This window comes from Urocampus carinirostris, chromosome 6, assembly GCF_059441175.1.
Source record: "Urocampus carinirostris isolate Australia breed hairy pipefish chromosome 6, RoL_Ucar_1.0, whole genome shotgun sequence".
Classification (NCBI taxonomy): domain Eukaryota; kingdom Metazoa; phylum Chordata; class Actinopteri; order Syngnathiformes; family Syngnathidae; genus Urocampus; species Urocampus carinirostris.
Genome location: NC_142354.1, coordinates 28,611,364 through 28,627,023, shown reverse-complemented (window position 1 = coordinate 28,627,023; position 15,660 = coordinate 28,611,364). Strand labels below are relative to the sequence as shown.

The following is a 15,660-nucleotide window of genomic DNA, read 5'->3' as shown; positions in this document are numbered from 1 at the left end:
AATTACCAAATAGACTTAAGAACAGAGATCTCAAACTAGCAGCCCAGGGTGGGATGATCAGTTTCACCTCCTGTCTTAATATGAAAGTTTTAAGGGACATGTGCTTTCTAGTGGTAAAAAAATATTCATTTAAAATAATAGTGTTGATTTTAAAAAAGAAAAAGTAAAAATACATGATTATATATCTTACTCAAAGGTTGAAAAATTTGAATATATTTTAGATAAGCTGAGGCTCACCAATAGGGAGCTGACATAATTGTTGGCCATCTTGCTACTGTAAACATTCTCAAAAATTTTTATTCTTGTCTTTCTTTTTGGGGGGAAGTTTTTCTTTTTAATTTAAATCATACATTGATTTATTTTTACATTAATTCTTATTGTTTTTTTAGTTTTAGTTCTTATTTTGTTTAGCAATGTATTTTATTTTTTCCCTGTATTCTTTTTACTTTTATTTCTTGATTTCCTTTTTTCCCTCGGTCAATTTGAGTCTCTATAGTTTTTCTTCTTCTTTTGTAACACTCGTTTCCGGTTGTGCTACACATAAAGCGACATCTAATGGTCAAATAATACACATTAACAGTGTCTGAAATAACGTCTGCCTGTAAGCCCGGGGGCGTGCATCTTTTACGTCAGGCGTACAACTAACAAAACGTCTCCGCCCGGGTTGCCGACAACTTATTATTTATTTTTTTTCAAATCAAACATTTGCTTTATTCCGATTTCGAAATCTTCGTTCGGTTTGAAATTTTGGAATTTCGGTTTGATTGCAAATTTGCATACTCTGCAGCCAATCAGAAGCCTGCATCGAATAACTTCGCGCTTCCAGGCTTTCCCGAGCGTTATAGGGTCGTGCATTTGCATTTCATTTTCCAAAGTAGACGCACAGAAAACACAAGAAAAATGGATAAGTGGTTAGGAATCAAGCCAAAACCTCAGCCCCAGAAGAAGCTAACAAAATTGATGACGCTACAAAACGTAAACGTACATTAAAAGCATCATGGAAAGAGGAGTTCACGTGGCTTGCAGCAGACGACGCAACTCAAACATTGCATGAATGAAGATAAGTAAATACAGGTACATACTGATGGCAGATGGAAAACAGCTATGTAATATATATGCAATGAATGTTATAAGTAGATTTATAATAAACTTAATTTTAAAGTGTTCTGTTATATATTTTGATAATCAATCCTTAGTATTTTGCAACAATGGGTTTTTTTGCAATTAGTCGTCTTATTGTGTTTCAAGTTGTGAAAAATGGGGCAGGCAACTTTATGGCTGGGCAGGCAACTTTTCAGAGTTGTCTGCCCTGGTGTTCGCTAACTTTTTGTCATGAGTTTCAGAAACTGACACTAACCCTTTGATGTTAGTGCATCCCATGCGAATTACACATCCACTTATTATTGATTCATTGTTTTATTTTCATATACATTCCTGACGTTTTTTCCATTTTTCACCCTTATTTCTTGGAATCCTTTTATCAGAACTTTTCACGTGGAAAACACAACTTGGCCCTAACTCAATCAAACCCTAACCCGGCAGGCCCCAAGTCAATTGAGTTTGAGACCCCCTTGTAATTCTACTATTCAGCCGTCTTAAATTTTCTGTTTATTCATAAAAAAACGACCTTGTGCTTTCAAATTTCCCCTGTACCGTATCTTCGTCATCAATTAATAACCAAACAAAGCCAAAGTTTATAAAAAGGAAGGAAAAATGATGAGAGACACAAGTCTTGGCAAGATGTGTTATCCTGGCTGACCTTTCATTGGCCGCTAGTAGCAAATGGGCAAGCTATCCATCTCTTAATCCGCCCTCAGTCAGTGTAATCTGCTCACATTGGTCTCTACAGTTGCGACGGCAATTTAGCAGCTTTGTCTGAATGAAAAACAAACTAGGCATGTCTGGAGGAGGATGATTATTTTTACTAAGATGACTGAGCAGCCAGTATCGCGAAAAAAATCAAGGTAAAATTAAGGCATTGAGTTATGTAAAGTTTTGTTTATTCAAAACTCGAACCTGTTGAGGTATTTTGTTGAAATTTTAAAATAGATTTATTTTATTTAGTGAAATGTTTATTTTGTCTGACATACAGAGTTCAGGGTTACATACAGAGTTAAACAAATTGAAAATGACGTGGTGGTGTAGTCGAGGGTAATTTAAATGAGCAGCGTAAAAATACCATCTGGTGTGTGTGTGTGTGTGTGTGTGTGTGTGTGAGACCCTCTGCATTAAATTGAAGGAATAAAGTCGCAATTTTTTGCAGAGTGGAAGTAAAACGGTGAAGTCTACCCATCAAACTTGATGCATGTTGTTGTGTTAAATGTTTTCAGAATGTTTGTCTGCTATTAAAATATACATAAAAGAACAAAAACAAAACGGCAGACCAGTAAAATTTAGGAGTCAAGTCATGTTTATTTGTATAGCTCTTAATCACAAAGAGTCTCAAAGAGCTGCACAGACCAGACTATTGCAAACTACAAACTAGAATTACACCATCCCCTGATCTAAAACCTACATGAGGGCAAGGAGACTCAAAAACCTCAACATAAGGAAAATGAAGAAACCTTGAGAAGCTGTTCACTATAACGGTTGTTTTTTTATATATTTTATTAGTTTACAATTAAATTGCATTAAAATAATTGACTGGGTACGATTTATTATGACACTCCTTTAGCACATCAACAATTTGTGGAATGGATTTTGGAAACTCTATTTGTCTTGCTTGCTTTTGTTGTTATTATTAATATTTTATTATTTTTTTAGAATTGTTTATATTGTCCGAATATGCGTAACCTATTGCAGTACAACAATAACAACAAAAAGAATAACCTAAGTATGGCACATATTCAAACAGATCATGGTTCATAAAGCCCCAATGTGTAATATTTGACTACTAGATGGCACTGTGTTGTCTGGTACGAGCAAGGGCCAGTAAATCGGGGCATAGCATGGTGGCATGATGTCAAACAAACATGGGACCGACTTAAGTGGGTTTAGTTTGAACAATTTTATTGACACTTTTAACAGCAAATAAACAATGTGAGGTTTGAACAATTTTTCTCGACACTTTTAACAGCAATTAAACATATTCACAATTTCATTATATCATTTTCTAACTATATGAGGTTTGAACAATTTTTGTCAACATTTTTAACAGCAATTAAACACATTCACAATTTAATTATATCATATTCTAACAATATGAGGTATTCGCTTACTATTGTCTCCTGCACAGGTCTCTCATGTATTGCATTTGGCCTTTTTTACAAGTGACAACAAAGCTCTTGACTCGAATCAGCCAACTTATTAACATGACATCCCTTATGCATGTTGGCAAGCATCATAGAGCTAAAGGTAAAGTCACAAAGGAGGAAGAGGCATCAAAGGAAAATAAGCAAATACTACAAGTAGTGCTAGGTAGTGTTTTGCATATGCTACACCGTAGCACATGCAGTAGCCACAATGAAGACGTTTAATAAATGGAGAAAATTTGGCTCGTCCAGCACGACCTCGACCACTCCTGGGTCTTCTTTTAAAGTCGGCGTTAAGTCGAGAAGAAGCGTGTTAAGGGATGCCGCCAAGAAGCCCTCCGCAGCATTTAAAGAGCTACGAGGATTGTTGGCAAGTATTGTTTACAGATTATTAATGAACACGAGCACTTCTGTAGAATGTACTCTAATAGAAAACTGTCTACATCAAGGAAGGCGCGAGTTATGTCTGCCTTTCTGCCATGTTGTTTTAGCTTTTAGTAGTACGGCACCAGGCCACAGGGTGGCGCCTATTTATTTTAGTGCACAGTTGGGATACTTTCTTTGCTAGCTATGGATTTTGAGGGTGTCACTTGTCATGGCCGCTATGTTTCAGCAAAAATTTTTCTTTTTTTTTTTTTTTAGAATTAGAATTGTCTTTGTTGTCATTGATTAAATATTAGTGTACATAGTTCACAACAGATCTAGAGAAGGCACTCTTGTATGAACATTTGATAAAATACTATGGAAGATAAATGAATAGGGAAAAAAAGATGAGCAATATTGACAGAAAAACTTTGAGAATTGTTCCAAACACTTTTGGCTCACACGTAACTATTAGTCATTGCTGACTAATGTAACTATAAGTCATCACACAAACAATTCTCGGCAATCTGTTGGGGTATTGAAATGAGAGTTGTGAAACGTTTTTCCATTGGAAGGTCTATTAAGGAGAAACTTTAAAAACAATTACAGTAAAATGATGTACATAGCTATAAATGCCAGTGAACAAGTTAATGTTCAATATAACCTGAGAAACCAACACAATTTCAGTTTTTCCCTTTTTTCTTTTTCTTTTTTTTTTTTTTTTGCAACTTGCGTTTGGTTAAGTATGGAACCATATGTGAAAAAGTGGTACCGTTTAGCTCAATGAAGGACTCAAAATCTCCGGCCAGCAATTAGGTTGAAATACAGTAGATGTCTGTTTCCTCTGGCTGTGTGCAGGATGAATAGTGACCAGGCAATCAATCTATTTTCCTTTTTTTTCTTGATAATAAAATAACAGCAGAACTTCCCCCTTTTATCTCAACTCCTACTATGCTGTTCTCTCACTCCCTTTCTGCGATACTTTAACAAGTACACAGGAAATTAATCCTAAGAACTAAAACAAGCTTTTTTCATAGTAATATTTTGTATTAGTATTTTGCAGGACAGGCCTTGTCACTTTGAAACTGCGAACTATCAAACTAAATAATTTCCACTTGGTATCCACGAAAACATCGCCACCCGGAAATCACCCCTCGATTTTGAGTTCATGCCAGTGAGTGAAAGCAGGGCCACGCCTTCCTATTTAGGTCGTCTCCTTATTCTTCTCTGTTTATGGCAGCAGTAATTGCACATAAACGCTTTAATCGACCTCCATGTTTGGAATTTATGGGGGGGAAAAATGACAGATGCTTTAAAGCAGAGTCATCTATGTGGTGCCCGTGGGCACTAGGTAGCCCCTAAGAACACCCGAGTAGCGGACATGTTCTGAAAATTTAGCCTCAGTAATGTGTCATTGTCATTTTCTAGGGAATTTTATTCCTAACTGACATGTTTTAGTGGTTGACTGCACCTATTTTAACCCTATTTCTACCGATTACTACCTGGTAATAACATATTAATAACATAGTAATAACATAATAACTTGTTTTAGAAATGCATATGAAACTGGTAGCCTTTTGCGCTAATCAGTAATAAAAAGGTAACACTCAACTTCAAAAAGGTTGGTGACCTCTACTTTGAAGCAGTCTTGATTTGTGAATTGTTGTAGAACACTGGTAAAGGATTTTTTTTTTTTTTTTTTAAACTGACCGTGTCAAAGGACCATTAAGCTAGCCATTAAGTTAATGTTGTGTCACCAAATATATTATCTAAGGGTGTTGAACTAATTTGGCTTGAGGACCACATAGTAGAAAGAACGTTCCCACGGGGGCTGGACTCCTCATTTAATGGTTAAATAGTCGTCTTTAGCTGGAGGGCTGGGGTCTTTTTGAGGCTCACAATTTAATTATGATTCAGGGTTGTAAAATTAGATTACAAAACGATTATTAAGGGATTTAATCTCTTCTGGTGTTTATCAACTGCATTTATATAAAAAAAAGTAAAACAACAATTGGTTTAATTTCAACTCCTGTTTTTTTCATGCAAACTCAAATGACAAAAGTAGCATACATACACTGGTTTAAACGATTGATTAAATGGTTATGTTTTAATGAGTTGTATTTTTTTGTAAAAATGTTTACCTGAATATGGGGACTTTGCTGTTAGATTTCAAATGTACTATAAAGAGGATATAAAGCTTCTTTAAACCCCTGCAAAGTCACCCAAGTGTTGTTATTGTTAATTTTGTATTTTTCCTTTTGCCCTAAATAGTGTTTCCGTGACTTTTGGCATGGGTTTCCTCAATGTTTTCTGGTTGATTAATGGTAGTCAGCAAAGCCTGGCCTTGCTGACATCCAGTCGACATTTCATGAAAACGCAAGTCATGTTTGAGCTCATTTTTGTAATCTAAGGGATGTTTTTGTCAATAGACTTTGTATCTATTGCGGCCTTCAGATCGAAAACAATGAGCTAATTGAGACCCTGAAATGTAGAGATCCAGTTTAATGTAGAGTTGAACTAAAAAGCATTCTCTCCAAGTAAACAAAGAGTTAACTTCCCTCGCATGTATCATTTCCTGCCCGACTTCGCTGGGCTTTCAAACTCTTTTCTGGTGTCGGGAGGGGTTGACCCAAGTCAACGGTAGGAGCTTATTTAGTCTCGCGGCCGGCATCTGGCGCACTTCCACCTCCAGGACCGAGCACAGAACCCCGTGTCGCACCTTTCTGCCTCTTCTCACCACAGGTTGAGTTGAATTTGTTCTTGCTGGCATTTGGGGATTGTGAGAGTGAAAGTTTGCTTCCAGATTTTTATTATTTTTATTTTTTTATTGGGGTGAATACTCTTTTTACTGTAATCACTTAGGGCCTTTCATATTTATTAATGCTTTTTTTAAAAAAAACAATTGCCTACAATAATTGGCTTTATTTCAGTGTGTAGATATTCGTAGCCTGCCTACGACATACAACTGAGATTTCTGGGCGTGATTGACGCCCATGCACAGATCCTCTTTTCAACGTGTCATTCCTCTTTTGCAAAATCAGGACGTTTTCGAAGGTCGCACAGCAGCCGCCAGCCTGCCTCCCGTTTTCTCCCGTCGGCCAGGCCGCATGGTTGTAATTGTCATGATCGGGGAACAGAGGCTTCTTTCAGTTAGTGAAGGTGAAGTTTTCACAATGGAATGCAGCATGCGTGCACGGCCCTGTCGAGATATGTCTCGGGCCATTCGTTTTGCCTCGAGGAGGATCTGCCAAAAAGAGTCAGTGAGTTTTTTTTTAAACAGCTGCTCTGTAAATAGTCAGCGAGGAGATTGTGGCATTTCCTTTATTGTTTTTCCCTGCAATGTCAACAAGCAAGAGTGTGCTTAAAGCAGTGGTCCCCAGACTATGGCTCGCGAAAGGTAAATGGCCTGCCTCCACATTTGGTCCGGCCCCCTGAATAATACCAGAGAGGTATTTTGGCACACATTTATTTATTTTTCCACCCACAAAAGATGTCAAAGTTTGGGTGCATGTTTTTGGTTAGTAATGGGATTCAATCCCAAGTCGCCTTGGTGCAGGATCCGAAAAGGCTTTGGGTTTTATCTGATAACCAAATATCTTTAGTCACGGTACCAGAGACGAATGTTAATTTCGTTGTACATATCACATGTTGTAATGACAATAAATGTGCCACTTATTACAGTGGTTTTAAACTGGTCTGATTTTGGAGACCCACCATCACACCCTAATTACAAGCTTCAACCAATAAAAAATGTAAATCTCAAGTTTAATAAATAAGATAGAGATGAAGACAGAGATAGAACAAATTCCCATTTGGGAAAAAAAAGACGAGCAAAACCAAAATGAGTTAATAATAATATTCCCCTCAATGCTCAATTATCATTTTTAATTAAATCTGAAGCCCTTCACTTCAGTGACTTTGTCTTTAAGATGATAAATTCGTATCTCATCTACTCTATCTGCGTTTGGTAATGCTCAACATGTGTTAACTTTATAAGTCTTTTTCTGTGGTGTGAAATGGCAGGTGTCAACGCACATTTGCAGGGAACTATCGCCAACTACTGTTAAGGAATCAAATGACAGTTTTTTAATTATTTGCATGTTGACCTACTGAAAACGAGCCCATGACGAACTTTTGCAACCCGACACACCAGTTGAGGAACTATGCTTAGAATAGAATCCAATTTATTGTCATTTTATCACGTGAAAGGCACAACGAAATTAACATCACTGGTACCGTGACTTAAAATATGGTGATAATGAAATAAAATCAACTGCCTTTTCACATTTCATCTATTCCACTGGAGGTCCAGTGCTCCGACAACTAAGCTATTTATTTGACTTTTGTTTTGTGAAGATTACAGAGAGGGTTATTTGGTTACTATCTATTTCCTAGCCACCTCGCACTAGGGGGATATGGCTGTGGTATATATAATCTATTTCCTGACTTTTGTGAAGTATCCAGAAGGGTTATTTGATTATGGCTATCTCGGAAAAAAAGTAGTTTGTAAATTCAGGCATTCCTAAAATTGTTACACTTGTCCTGTTGCAAGCTGACGGTGTCCCCTCATTAGAGGAGGGAAGCCTTTTGAGACCCCTGTCTTAAACTTAATGTTTGGCGCGTTACTAAAAAAAAAAAAACGCTACTGTTACTAGTTACTTCATTTAAAAGAAATTTACGTGAGCTTTCCCCCTGGATTACTGACACTCAAAAGTAGCACGCTACTCTCAGAGTAACTAGTTACGAATTACTGTATATACTTGTGTTGAAGCCGACCACCTAAAACTGCTATAATAATTGCTTAAAATAGCCACATAATAGAAGAAATTTTGAAAAAACTTGTACATCAACTTGAAGCTGTGAAACCTTGATTTTTCATGTGTTCTTTAGAGCTTTTAAACGAATACTTAGCCGTGACACGCCATATCCATTTTGTCTATGGCTTCAAACCAGTCAGATTTTCTCCTGTACTGTCCAAGAGGTTTTCTTTTTCCCAGGCATCGATTACTGCAAAAATAATTTTACAGGTAAAAAAGCCAGAATTCAGAACACGTTTACTGTAAATTCTGTGCTTACATATGTCCCATTGATTTACCAATTTTTTTTTTCTTCCTGTATAAGCCATGCCCCCTCCCTCACACTCTGCATACTATTAGCTACTGGTGATACACAACCAAACCTGTGCCTTTAAGCTGACCCTTTGATTTCAGTATTTGATTGTATAGTTGTAAATGCAGCTTGGATGTGAGTAAATCAGTAGGGAGACATTTTTCAACTCTGGGCTTGAGACAGGGCCACCATAGCTATATTGAGTTGTAGTTTGTAGTGCCATAAATACATGCCAACTCCATTTGGACAACGTGATTTGCAGTGTGATGGTGCAGTTCATGAACCTGTCCTTATTAAGGGGGAACAGGTACTGATTAGATGGTGTTGCATTTTGTGAACTGTTTATTATGTAGCAGAGTAACGCACCATGCTGTTATGAAATTTGACTTCCACGCAAGCACGGGGAGAACATGCAAACTCCGCACAAGAAGGCTGTTAGCCGGTTTTGAACCCACAACCTCAGAACTGTGCTGCAGACGTGCTAATCACTCAGCTGCCGTGCTGCCCTAACATTTTTCTTGTGAATTTGTATTCATAACATGTTACGATACTCTTTATCGTTAAAAGTAATTGTGTTCCAGGAATGGGAACGTGTTATTGCTTAAAGATAGTTGCTTTTGGCCCTCGACTACTATTTCTCTGCCTTGTCTTTCAGGGTTTTGACAGCGCCTCGTCGTCTTCCCAACGCACGAGTAACCTGAGTGCTCTGAAGAAGCGCTGGGAGCAAGGGGAAAACAGCAACCAACAGGACAGGACCCCCTTCATCTCGGCGCCCATTAACAGCCAGAGCACCTTTCCTCTCCTGACCAGAGCGGTTTCTCTCGAGCAAGCCAATTCTCCCAAGGACTCGGTGGCCTGGCGGCCTCCGGGGAACGAACCGCCTTGCGCCCCGGTCACCAAAACCACGGTTGCCGTCGAAGTCGCCACACACTCTTGCAAGGCGGAACCCGTCCTTACGCTACCAAGCGTCACTGATCCTGTTCTCACACCCCCGGCCTCTCCAAGAGCAGAAAAAGAGAGCAAGATGGACAAACATGCAGCCAGGGAAAGAGGAATGCCCGAAAAGCAGGAACAACAAGTCCCGTCCAGTCCCCGTCACACCTATGAAAAGCCGAGCGTGCCGCTGACCAATCTAAAGATGAAGTTTGAAAACGCCAATGACTCTTCAGTGAAGGTGACAATCTGATTTGTTGACTTTTTTAATTGCAGATTAAAACCTTTGGTGTCCTGAAGGCGCTTCGAAATACAATTTATTATCATTACTATTATGATGATTAAAAGAGAGGGATTTTTTTTTTGTTTTTTTTAAATTGTTCACTAATTTGGCTCATTTGTAGTCATTTTTTTAACTTGTTTCTGTATTAAAATAAGAAAAAACATCCATTAAGTAATGGAAATTATTATGCTGTAACAGTAGATACATTTTTTATTTTAAAACATTTTTAAAGGTGTAATGCAACGCATGAGGTCCTTTAACTTGTTCATTTTCTCTATGTTAATAATGCCCAACTGAGTTCAAATAGCCCGTATAATTTTGTTTCCACCGCGCCTTGATCCTTGAATCGCAAAGCTGTTAGGGCCACGGAACACATTAGGTAGGAGAAATAGGGGGAGGGGGTTGGGGTTGAGAGTAACCTTATGTTCTTCCCTGCATTTTTTGTGTAGCATGAAAATGATGGAAGTAAGAAGAGGCCTATTTCAAGTGAGGCCTATTTCAAGTGAAGTCCAAACGCCAACCCAAAGCTACAAGAAAGATGAAAAAAGAAGAATTTATTCGTGCGTGTCTGAAAAATGCACACACTTGCAAGCGCATTATGAACTAGCTGATGAAGGCCGCAATCTTAACTTTAAGCCAAGAGATAGTGCTAGACAGTGAAAAGTTCTGTAAAGCTCTGTTCAGCTTATATTTTCTATATTATATTCTTTTACAAAAAATAGTTAAAATGTATGTATACAAGTGCTAAAAGCTCAAGGAAGAATACAAACTACTTGCAGGATGGGGAAAAATTATGTCGGCTCCCTCAAGTTAGTGTCAAGTTATGTAAATGCTTGCGTATAAGATAGTTCATGTATTTTTGTTTATTATCTAAATCAATATTGTTTTTCGAATGAACTAAGTTTCTTGTCACTAGAGGTCCTAAACATTACATACACACTGTCCCTTTTTAAAGGAATAATTTTTTTTTAAATATCTTTTAATAAAAAATGTGCCCATATCATCCTTATTTGAAAGTATCATACTCCTGATCTGGCAGGTACCTTTATATACTCCCCACAAGTGTTGGAATTAGAAAAATACATGCATACTGTATATAGCAAGTAGAGCTTATTTTAAAGGTGCTGTCTGCAAGTTGAAACTGTTACTCTCGCCTGCTATCTCCTGGCTTACAGTCGCGATCGCAGTTCATTTATCAAGGACGTGCCTTTCTTAGACGCACTCAAATAAATTCTTTTTTTTTTTATCTCTTTGGGGTTCGGTTTAGGACGGTATTTGAAACAGTCCTTTCCTAATTTCGACCATTTCCAGGCTCCATTTCCTCCAAAAGTCTTCAAAGGCATTGAATTTATTATTCTTAAAATAAGGCCCTGATTAGCATTAAAATTTCCATGTAAATCCAATTTTCAGAAGTCTTAAAAAGGTGAACACAAAACTAAGATATAGATTTGTTTTAACCAAAAAGATTTAGTAACATTTATCAATTATCTTTTCTAATAATTCAGATATAATTTTCGGCAAGATCGCGTGACCACTAGAACAGAACAATCAAAACAAGGATGTGGTTTCAGTCTGACTCGTGTCTTGGGTCAATCCACAATACATATTGCAACTTCGAACAGAGACTTTTACTTTGGACCATGGGAAAGTGTAAATTTAATGAGATGTTGCTGTCCAAAGAACATTTTTGCCATGGCTAAAAGTTTTGCCAGGTAATGTTAACAAGGCACGATGTAGTGTGCACGAAATATTTCTGTTTCAATCGTGGATATTTTTCCCAACTTGGTCTTAAATTTGGTTTTAAAAGGGATATAAAAAAGTCTTGAATTTAATTTGCCTTAAGCTGTAGGAACCCTCTATCTGAAAATCGTGTAGATGAGCATGAAATCACTCTTTTTAAGAACACCTCGACGACCTTTAACTCATTTAATGCCAGGCTTCTTCATAGGAAACTATTGTTTTACTTTATTTGATAAGAAAACCTATTTTTACAAGTGCAAAAAAAGATAATTAATATTTGAAAAAATGCTGCATTGTTCGACAGGGTCGTATAATTTTGCTCATTTTTAGTTTTTTCGTATTTTGATAGATAAAAGAAACTCACTCTGGCCCCTCAACAGAGGAGGAACGCCTTACGTGGCCCTCATAGGAAAAAGTTTGAGGACCCCTCTCTTAAACTTACTGTTGGACACGTTACTGAAAACAAGTAATTAGTTACTGTTGTTTTCCCCAAAAAAACTTGTAATAGGTGAAATCCATGAAGTAAAAACCTTCCTTTTTTAAAAACTACATCTAAATACACTTTTGTACATTTAGAATAAAAACAAACCCTTATGGTTTAAGCAATTATAAACAAATAAAAGTACTTTATAAACCCTATTATTTTACAATTAACTTCTTTACTGACTAATAATAATTAGTGGAGTGACTGTTTAGCCAATTAGAATGCAGAACACGATCCACAATGCAAATCGGTAAAGTAGCGAGACTGAAAAGTTACAGTGAGGGTTCGCTGTATTTTAAAGTTTGTTTTTGTCTTCACTTACCCCTCAACCTACTAAGAGTTCACCTTGGCCAAGCGAGGAATGTGCAAACATTCCTGACCTAGTGCTGTTTGATCATTCAGACTTCTACTATCTCGCATCGCACATTCACCCACTGCGCACTCATCGGCTCGTCCCCATGATTACGTCCGGCGCTCGAGCCAAAGCATTGTAACATTTGTCTAGACGAACGGTTGCGCGACATTTACTGTACAGTCCTGCTGAAGGACAGGAAGTCGGCTTCGCTTTGTGCAAGAGGCCTGCGAGTCTTGATAAGCTGATAACCGAAAGCGCTGATTGAATTAAGCGTTAAGGTTAAGGGTGGAGGCCGACGTTCAAACATTTTTTTCGTTCTGTTTTTCCCGCCAGACTTCCAGGTCTACCTTACGAAGTGCCTCATCGGAAGACATGGAGCAAAACTCCGGTGGGTTCACATTTACACAGAACTGCTGAAAAGAATGCAGTGAAAACCTGAACTGTGTTGTCCATCAGTGTGCGACCGCGTGCTGGAGAAGACGTCGCTGAGGGAGAAGCTGGCCAAATACTCCGCTGCCGTTTCTAAACAAAGCAACCCGAAATCAGTGAGTAGGTGGTAAAGAAAAAGAAGAAACATACTTGATTTCCATATGCACAGCTTAAAGCAGGTGTCTCAAACTCATTTACTTGAGGGGTGCCGGCGTGAGGGTCCAGGTAAGGTGGGGCCACATTGGGGTTTCCACCAGATATAAACAATCTGCTATTCTCAAATATGTTTTTTCCATATAAAATAAGATCTCAAGTTAAAAAAAAAAAGTGTTTATTTTCTCATTATTGAGTAAATAACGATTGGGGACTTAAGGCTTGAAAAAACAAATTTAGTTATGTAAGAATAAAATCCAAGAATTAAACGCACTTTTACATGTTCTCTCTCTCGCTGTCTTTTTGTCTCTCCTCTTTCTCACTCTTTTCCTGCTTTTCTCTTCTCTCCCTTCTTTCTCTCGTTTTCTTTTTTCTCTTTTTCTCCCCCATCTCTATCTCTTGTCTTTTCCTCTCGCCCGTTTCTCTTTTTTTTTTATCTCTTCTCCCTCTCGTTCTCTCTCTCTGTTTGTCTCTGACTTTCTCTATATCTCTTTTTGCTCCATCTTATGGTTTCAACAGGAACCATCAGCCGGGTACACTGACTTTCAAAAACCGCGCTCCGAACACACTGAAGATGGAACTCATTTTGCCTGCTAATGTCTTTTTTTATCCTCCACACATTGTAATTGAGGTTGCATTTGCTAGTAAATTGTTCCCAGCTCTAAGCCCTGCCTAGCTAATTAGCATTAAGGTGGCACCCGTATCAAGCTCGCATGGGCCACACTAACATTAAACTTTCATATTAAGGCACTATCGTCACGTGGGATGCTAATGACCGCCAAGCTATGGTTTGAGACCCCTGGTTTAAAGGTCTTGAAATAGGTTCTTTTTTAAAAAAGGTTATCAGAGCAATCAAGGAAAGAGATACAACAAGATAGAGGTGGCACTACAGGATAAACATAAAATATAAGACGGACGGGTGAAGACGTGACTGAATGTTTTTCAATTATCCTCAAAATAGCCGTCATTTTTTTTCTTTTACAGGCTACCCCAGAGATGCTGCCCTCCAAAATAAATCTATCTGCCATTCAGAAAGTGTCACCTTTGCCTGAATGTAACGGTGAGTCATTTGTTGGATCAACAGTTAACTATTTCATTTTCTCCATTTCAGAAAAGTAAGAACATTTTCATTGCAGAGAGAAATGTGATTGTAAAAAATCATATTTGACGAAAGCCGTTCATAGTGGATAAAACCTTTTGAAAGTAGCAAGTCATCGTCTTCATGTATAACGTTGCCACTGAAATTTGTGCTAGGCTGCAAACGGCCTCCAGGCCACTCTTTGAACACTTAATACAATCTATACACAAGAAAAGAGAAACTAATGAGAAACTACTCATTAAAAAGTGTAAGTTGACTTTCAGAACGAATCCAAAATGCATCACATGAATTGGTAGTCCTTATAGATCCAAACTGTTGAACAGACATTCAAAACATAAGTGATGAGAATATTAAAGCTTCATGAGGCACCTTGAATACTTTTTAACCCTCAAGATGTTGGTCTTGGTTTATGTACTGTATGCAGTATTGGAAAATTAAATACAGTAGAACCCTGGAATATGACATCCGTTCTGAGGTGGGGGATCACAAGGTAAAATCGTTTAATGGAGGGGGATAGAAATTTAAGGGAATTATTAAATGTGTTCCAAACCACCAGTACCTGATGTACAAATATTAAAATTGGATATACAGTACTGCACATGGTAAACATAAGTAACACAATGGTTTATAGCAAGTACTTATTTTATGTAACGTGTGTGTATATGATTAAATAACATAATACTGTAAACAAATGAACATGTAAAGAAAAAATAAAACTTTTCCCTACTTTTGTTACGACGTGACAAGCCGGTACAGTGGTGCCGTGGGTGGATGCAGAAGGGGGAGGAGACGGCGGATTAATATTAAATCTGATTTGGGAGGATTTTTATGTCCTTGGAGGGCTTTGTTGCTTTAATTACCTCCTTGTTTTAATAATAGTCCCGATTGTCGATTAGTTATGGACATGCAACTTAGCGAGGATAGCATTTCATGTCCCTTCTTCGTATTTCTTAATAATCCCAAGCTTGTTTCCATGATTGTTATGTTTTTGCTTCTCCCTTAAGCATCACTGAAAGCTTTTTGGACCCATAGCAAATAAATTCAGTTAAAAAAACCAGGATTGTATAGCTGACTTGCAAAGTCTTTATCAGCCAATAGAAGATTGGCGTCGTACATTGCATTGACCAATCACAGACGGGCATTGTATAAAAGTGTGAGGCACATCATAGACTGAACACTGCAAAGTTTGAAATTTGTAATTCTTTGGGGTCAGGAAAGAATTTGATGTTGTATAGTAGAGAAAATGTTGTAAAGAGGGGTCCAAAAAACACATCATACTCCACAATTTAACGTGAACATATTGTTAGGCGGGGGACACTATCGTGGGAGTGTACTGTATATTTTTTAACAAAGAGTGTTGCTCGAAGTTTCATGAAGCTTCATTCACCCATTACTACTTTGCAGGTGGTCAAAGTCATCTGTAAATGTTACTTTTGTGCAATTTTCGACGAGTGCTAAACT

General features: G+C 37.8%; 1 protein-coding gene across 1 annotated transcript in view; it reads left to right on the top strand.

Annotated features, from left to right (window-relative positions):
- LOC148364510 (LIM domain and actin-binding protein 1-like) overlaps positions 1 to 15,660 on the top strand; it is a 29,506-nt gene that overhangs the window by 8,499 nt on the left and 5,347 nt on the right. The window contains exons 4-7 of the mRNA XM_088338617.1: positions 9,379 to 9,897; positions 12,852 to 12,906; positions 12,975 to 13,063; positions 14,085 to 14,160. Of these exons, the coding sequence (XP_088194743.1) occupies positions 9,379 to 9,897; positions 12,852 to 12,906; positions 12,975 to 13,063; positions 14,085 to 14,160 (739 nt within the window). The remainder of the gene's footprint in view (positions 1 to 9,378; positions 9,898 to 12,851; positions 12,907 to 12,974; positions 13,064 to 14,084; positions 14,161 to 15,660) is intronic.